General features: G+C 52.7%; 2 protein-coding genes across 2 annotated transcripts; both read left to right on the top strand.

Annotated features, from left to right (window-relative positions):
• Nucleotides 1-1,130: 1,130 nt before the first annotated feature.
• Nucleotides 1,131-2,668, top strand: LOC134522152 (inositol 1,4,5-trisphosphate receptor-interacting protein-like 1). Its single transcript, XM_063349470.1, is given in 2 exon segments — nt 1,131-1,184; nt 1,607-2,668. Coding segments are annotated over 2 exon segments (1,116 nt in total).
• A 133-nt stretch (nt 2,669-2,801) lies between these two features.
• LOC134522151 (inositol 1,4,5-trisphosphate receptor-interacting protein-like 1) lies at nt 2,802-6,455 on the top strand. The gene is given in 2 exon segments (XM_063349469.1): nt 2,802-2,894; nt 5,394-6,455. Coding segments are annotated over 2 exon segments (1,155 nt in total).
• The last annotated feature ends 235 nt before the right edge of the window (nt 6,456-6,690 follow it).

Genomic DNA, 6,690 nt, shown 5'->3' with positions numbered 1-6,690 from the left:
GCAGAGTAAAAGGTTGAATTCGGTTATCTTCTGGAGGACAATTTGGATCCAAAACAGCTCATACTGCAGACTCAGGTTTCCTGAGAAGACCAACATTGGATGAAAGTTAATCAGTTTTTATGTCCAAACCCAGTCCAAAGCAATTACCCAAAATCACTGAGAACATAAATACAGTCGGAATTCAGCTGCTGAAGTTTTCATAAGTAACATTCCGTTGCAGTGGTGTCAGTTCACTTTGAGGCCCAGTCTCCTTTGCTAGCATCAAGGGTAGAGGCTGTGATTGGGCAACGTGTTATTCTTTTGCTGTTTACCGATCTGTGATTTCTTTTATATTTACTATTTCTCACAATCTCCCCAGTATCTTTCAGAGGTGAAGGCCTTAATGATTCATCATTGCCTAGAGAGAGATGCTAGAAAGAAACAACCAAATTCCCTTATCTCCCAATGGCTTGCTTCACATTCTCCATAAGGCTTCAATTCCAGTTCAGCATTTAAACTGCCGAAGAACTACAGTTTTTGAAATATTGGTATAAGAATATGACAATTTTAACAAAAAAATAGTCAACAAGACAGATAATTAAGTTCTAGGGGAAAGAAATTGTTCATGAAAAAAGGTCAAGCTAAGCAATTAGTTTTACATAAAATAAAACTTCCTCCAGGAGGTTTTCTAAGCAAAATTTTAAAATTTGTTTCAAAACGGCTATTTTTACATTTAGAAAAATATTACAACATGCCTTAATGAGCACACCCAGACCAGAACGCGGTGGCCAGGGAAGTCCTGCTCCCGGCTGCCTTGCGGCAATCTTTCTTCTGGGCCTCTGCTCCTGGGAGAGGAGCCCTGCTCCTGCTCCTGTGCCTCTGCCGGAGGATCAGAAAAAGGAGCGGTTAAGCCAGGAAGCAGCTGCCAGCAGGGCAGCCCCAGCTCCTTCAAGATTCCTTCTTGAAGAACGTCCAGCTTCCCGGGGCTCCTTTGCCTTTCAGGACTGCCTCCCAAGGGACTCTCTCAACCAGGTCCCTAAACAGGCCAAGGTCTGCCCCGCAGTACTGCCCAAGGTCGCAGTTCTGCTAACAACACTCCTTAATTCTCCTAGAATTGACCACTCTCTCATTTCATGATTGCTACGCCCAAGATGGCCTCCAACCACCACATCACCCACCAGCCCTTCTCTGTGCACAAACAACAGGTCCAGTGGGGCACCTTCACTCGTTGGGTCCCTCGGCAACGGTGATGTGGCTCTGGTGCCTCTGACATCACAGGGGATGTGTCACAATGCCTGGAGCAGGCAAAAGAGCAACAGAGGGCAGGGCTGTGGCAGTGCAGCGTGGGCGAGCGGTGAGTGCGCACACCAGGGGGAGGCTGAAGGGGACAGGGGCCGGGGGGAATGCCAGCCCCTGAGGAGGGCTTTCACCCTGGAGGGAGCGTTCAGCCGCTCAGGGGAGCACCTTGGGCAGGGCACGCAGCCACTGCTGCGGATGGGTGCCTCCCAGCTCCCTGGCCCCCTCTCCTACCTTTCCCCAGGTCCCTGCAGATCCCGCCTCACACCCCCAACAACCATCTCCCTCCTGCCCAGCCCCACTGAGACCCGTTCTCTTCCCTCTTCTGCAGGTCTCAGCTGCCATTGTCTCCCTTGCCCTACTTTCGCTGAGAATTGTGCAGAACTCACTGCAGCTGTGTGAAGAGCTGCATGCAGCCACGCACAGGCTCATGCAGCACCTCGCACAGCAGCGGAGCTGAAAGATGACTCAGATCCTGCTGGATCATGAGATGGCCCAGGATCAGAACATGGTGACCAGGAATCTCCTGCTCCTGGCCACCCTGAAGCAATGGTTCTTCTGGGCCTTTGCTCTTGGGGTAGGAGCCCTACTCCTGCTCCTGTGCCTCTGCTGGAGGACCAGAAAAAGAAGGTGTAATCTGGGGAGCATCTGCTATGAGGAGGAAGAGGTGGAGGAGGACAAAGAGGAGGAGGAGGAGGAGGAGGAAGAAGAGTTGGAAGAAGACAGTGATGACAACTCTGGTGACATCTCATCTCTGGCCAGATGCGTGTTCCATCACATCCAGTGGCCAGTGCGGTACATGGATGACAAGTGCAAGGTTGTGGAGGAGCTGGTAGATGAGCTTCTTAGTGCCTGCCACAGACTTTCCAGGAATAACTTCAACCTATTGCTGCAGCCAGCCATTGGGGTGGGCTGTGTCTATGAAGGGTGGAGTGCCCAGGAGGACAATGTCGTCTACCGCCTGCTCGTGCCCCTACAGCCTCCCCCCGGGCATGCCTTCTGCTTGGAGCAAGGCACCACGAAGGAGATGCTGACCAGCAACTCCTGCCTCCGTGTGCAGCTACAGTGCATGTGCATGAGAGAGTGGTTGGTGGAGGACGTACTATGCTTCCTCCACCACAGCAAGGATGAACTGAAACATCAGGGCCCCAGCCTCCTCAACACCCTTTGCACCAACTCGTACTTAGACATCGAGAAAACCGCCTCCTGGTTCCAGTTGTTGGTGAAAGATGCATGGCAGCTCATGCCTCTGTCACACCGCTGTCAACTGACAGTGCTGCCTACTACACACTCCTGCAAGCTCAAGCTGAAGAATGGGCAGGTATCCCTGAACACTGAGCTGATTTTTGGGGTGTCTCTAGGTGACTCAGACTGCTTCCTGATCCTTGAGTAGGACACCCCGTGGATTCCTGCATTTCAATCCCATTTTGCCCTGTGGAGTTCATGAGTGACCGCAGCCGGGTGAAGAGCTGCATGCGGCCACGCACAGGCTCGTGCAGCTCCTCGCACAGCAGCGGAGCTGGACGATGACTCAGCTGCTGCCGGATCTAGAGCAGACCCAGGATGGGAACGCGGTGGCCAGGAAAGTCCTGCTCTCGGCTGCCTTGCAGCAATCTTTCGTCTGGGACTCTGCTCCTGCAGGAGGAGCCCTTTCCACAACCACTGGCAGCAGTTGCACCGCCTTTAGCTCTCCCACCATTGCCTCTGGGCCCTCCCGAGCTTCCTCAGCCACTCAGAGACAGATGCTGGCTGCTGGCGACTCTCTCCATGTCCCTGGCTTTTCCCTGGTTTAGAAAACCCCCCTGTACCCTGCCACCCTCTGCTCTGCTGTGGAACGTGCCCGCACGGAGCTGGTCTCCTCAGCGGGTGACCGCCTGCGGCCACTAGGCCACGGTGTCTGCGGGCCTGCCCAGGCCCCCTCAGCCGCTCTGTGGCAGCACCAGGGGGTTACCAGCTCTCCAGCCCTCTCAGCCCACAGCAGGCACCTTCCCGGCCTTTCCCACTCTCTCCCAACAGCTCAGATTTCTGATTAAGTGCCAAATTGAAGAAGGTGGAAGCCCTGAAGGCAACCAAACAGCTGTTAGTGAAGAAATTCGCTCTATGAGTGAAGCTAGAGGCACGCTTAAGTGCGTGCACTAGCTCTGGCTCTTCGGCTGCCACAGTTGCTGGGTAATTAATGACATCTTTGTCTGGGAGGCTACAGAACACCCTGTGGCTTTCCGCACGTCAGCCCTGGCTTGCCCTGCGGAGTGCTTTACTGACTGTCTTCAGCTGCACCACCCTCACTGAAAATAAACTGATGCTGGGATAAAACACATGGAGGAGAACTCACTCATGCTGGACTCCAGTGGAAGCAATATAGTCAACTCAATGGGAAGTGATCCTGGCATGGGATTTTTTAAGCCTCTGTCCTGAGCTGTTAGATTCAGATCCTAATCTATGGAAAACAGGATGATAAATCCAAGATCATAGTATGAAAGAATTAAACTTTTCTTGAAACACGTCCCTGTCCGCAGAGTAAAAGGTTGAATTCGGTTATCTTCTGGAGGACAATTTGGATCCAAAACAGCTCATACTGCAGACTCAGGTTTCCTGAGAAGACCAACATTGGATGAAAGTTAATCAGTTTTTATGTCCAAACCCAGTCCAAAGCAATTACCCAAAATCACTGAGAACATAAATACAGTCGGAATTCAGCTGCTGAAGTTTTCATAAGTAACATTCCGTTGCAGTGGTGTCAGTTCACTTTGAGGCCCAGTCTCCTTTGCTAGCATCAAGGGTAGAGGCTGTGATTGGGCAACGTGTTATTCTTTTGCTGTTTACCGATCTGTGATTTCTTTTATATTTACTATTTCTCACAATCTCCCCAGTATCTTTCAGAGGTGAAGGCCTTAATGATTCATCATTGCCTAGAGAGAGATGCTAGAAAGAAACAACCAAATTCCCTTATCTCCCAATGGCTTGCTTCACATTCTCCATAAGGCTTCAATTCCAGTTCAGCATTTAAACTGCCGAAGAACTACAGTTTTTGAAATATTGGTATAAGAATATGACAATTTTAACAAAAAAATAGTCAACAAGACAGATAATTAAGTTCTAGGGGAAAGAAATTGTTCATGAAAAAAGGTCAAGCTAAGCAATTAGTTTTACATAAAATAAAACTTCCTCCAGGAGGTTTTCTAAGCAAAATTTTAAAATTTGTTTCAAAACGGCTATTTTTACATTTAGAAAAATATTACAACATGCCTTAATGAGCACACCCAGACCAGAACGCGGTGGCCAGGGAAGTCCTGCTCCCGGCTGCCTTGCGGCAATCTTTCTTCTGGGCCTCTGCTCCTGGGAGAGGAGCCCTGCTCCTGCTCCTGTGCCTCTGCCGGAGGATCAGAAAAAGGAGCGGTTAAGCCAGGAAGCAGCTGCCAGCAGGGCAGCCCCAGCTCCTTCAAGATTCCTTCTTGAAGAACGTCCAGCTTCCCGGGGCTCCTTTGCCTTTCAGGACTGCCTCCCAAGGGACTCTCTCAACCAGGTCCCTAAACAGGCCAAGGTCTGCCCCGCAGTACTGCCCAAGGTCGCAGTTCTGCTAACAACACTCCTTAATTCTCCTAGAATTGACCACTCTCTCATTTCATGATTGCTACGCCCAAGATGGCCTCCAACCACCACATCACCCACCAGCCCTTCTCTGTGCACAAACAACAGGTCCAGTGGGGCACCTTCACTCGTTGGGTCCCTCGGCAACGGTGATGTGGCTCTGGTGCCTCTGACATCACAGGGGATGTGTCACAATGCCTGGAGCAGGCAAAAGAGCAACAGAGGGCAGGGCTGTGGCAGTGCAGCGTGGGCGAGCGGTGAGTGCGCACACCAGGGGGAGGCTGAAGGGGACAGGGGCCGGGGGGAATGCCAGCCCCTGAGGAGGGCTTTCACCCTGGAGGGAGCGTTCAGCCGCTCAGGGGAGCACCTTGGGCAGGGCACGCAGCCACTGCTGCGGATGGGTGCCTCCCAGCTCCCTGGCCCCCTCTCCTACCTTTCCCCAGGTCCCTGCAGATCCCGCCTCACACCCCCAACAACCATCTCCCTCCTGCCCAGCCCCACTGAGACCCGTTCTCTTCCCTCTTCTGCAGGTCTCAGCTGCCATTGTCTCCCTTGCCCTACTTTCGCTGAGAATTGTGCAGAACTCACTGCAGCTGTGTGAAGAGCTGCATGCAGCCACGCACAGGCTCATGCAGCACCTCGCACAGCAGCGGAGCTGAAAGATGACTCAGATCCTGCTGGATCATGAGATGGCCCAGGATCAGAACATGGTGACCAGGAATCTCCTGCTCCTGGCCACCCTGAAGCAATGGTTCTTCTGGGCCTTTGCTCTTGGGGTAGGAGCCCTACTCCTGCTCCTGTGCCTCTGCTGGAGGACCAGAAAAAGAAGGTGTAATCTGGGGAGCATCTGCTATGAGGAGGAAGAGGTGGAGGAGGACAAAGAGGAGGAGGAGGAGGAGGAGGAAGAAGAGTTGGAAGAAGACAGTGATGACAACTCTGGTGACATCTCATCTCTGGCCAGATGCGTGTTCCATCACATCCAGTGGCCAGTGCGGTACATGGATGACAAGTGCAAGGTTGTGGAGGAGCTGGTAGATGAGCTTCTTAGTGCCTGCCACAGACTTTCCAGGAATAACTTCAACCTATTGCTGCAGCCAGCCATTGGGGTGGGCTGTGTCTATGAAGGGTGGAGTGCCCAGGAGGACAATGTCGTCTACCGCCTGCTCGTGCCCCTACAGCCTCCCCCCGGGCATGCCTTCTGCTTGGAGCAAGGCACCACGAAGGAGATGCTGACCAGCAACTCCTGCCTCCGTGTGCAGCTACAGTGCATGTGCATGAGAGAGTGGTTGGTGGAGGACGTACTATGCTTCCTCCACCACAGCAAGGATGAACTGAAACATCAGGGCCCCAGCCTCCTCAACACCCTTTGCACCAACTCGTACTTAGACATCGAGAAAACCGCCTCCTGGTTCCAGTTGTTGGTGAAAGATGCATGGCAGCTCATGCCTCTGTCACACCGCTGTCAACTGACAGTGCTGCCTACTACACACTCCTGCAAGCTCAAGCTGAAGAATGGGCAGGTATCCCTGAACACTGAGCTGATTTTTGGGGTGTCTCTAGGTGACTCAGACTGCTTCCTGATCCTTGAGTAGGACACCCCGTGGATTCCTGCATTTCAATCCCATTTTGCCCTGTGGAGTTCATGAGTGACCGCAGCCGGGTGAAGAGCTGCATGCGGCCACGCACAGGCTCGTGCAGCTCCTCGCACAGCAGCGGAGCTGGACGATGACTCAGCTGCTGCCGGATCTAGAGCAGACCCAGGATGGGAACGCGGTGGCCAGGAAAGTCCTGCTCTCGGCTGCCTTGCAGCAATCTTTCGTCTGGGAC

This window comes from Chroicocephalus ridibundus, chromosome 11 (genome assembly GCF_963924245.1).
Source record: "Chroicocephalus ridibundus chromosome 11, bChrRid1.1, whole genome shotgun sequence".
In the NCBI taxonomy this organism is placed as follows: Eukaryota; Metazoa; Chordata; class Aves; order Charadriiformes; family Laridae; genus Chroicocephalus; species Chroicocephalus ridibundus.
Note: the sequence above shows the minus strand (reverse complement) of the source record. Positions and strands in the feature narration are given on the sequence as shown.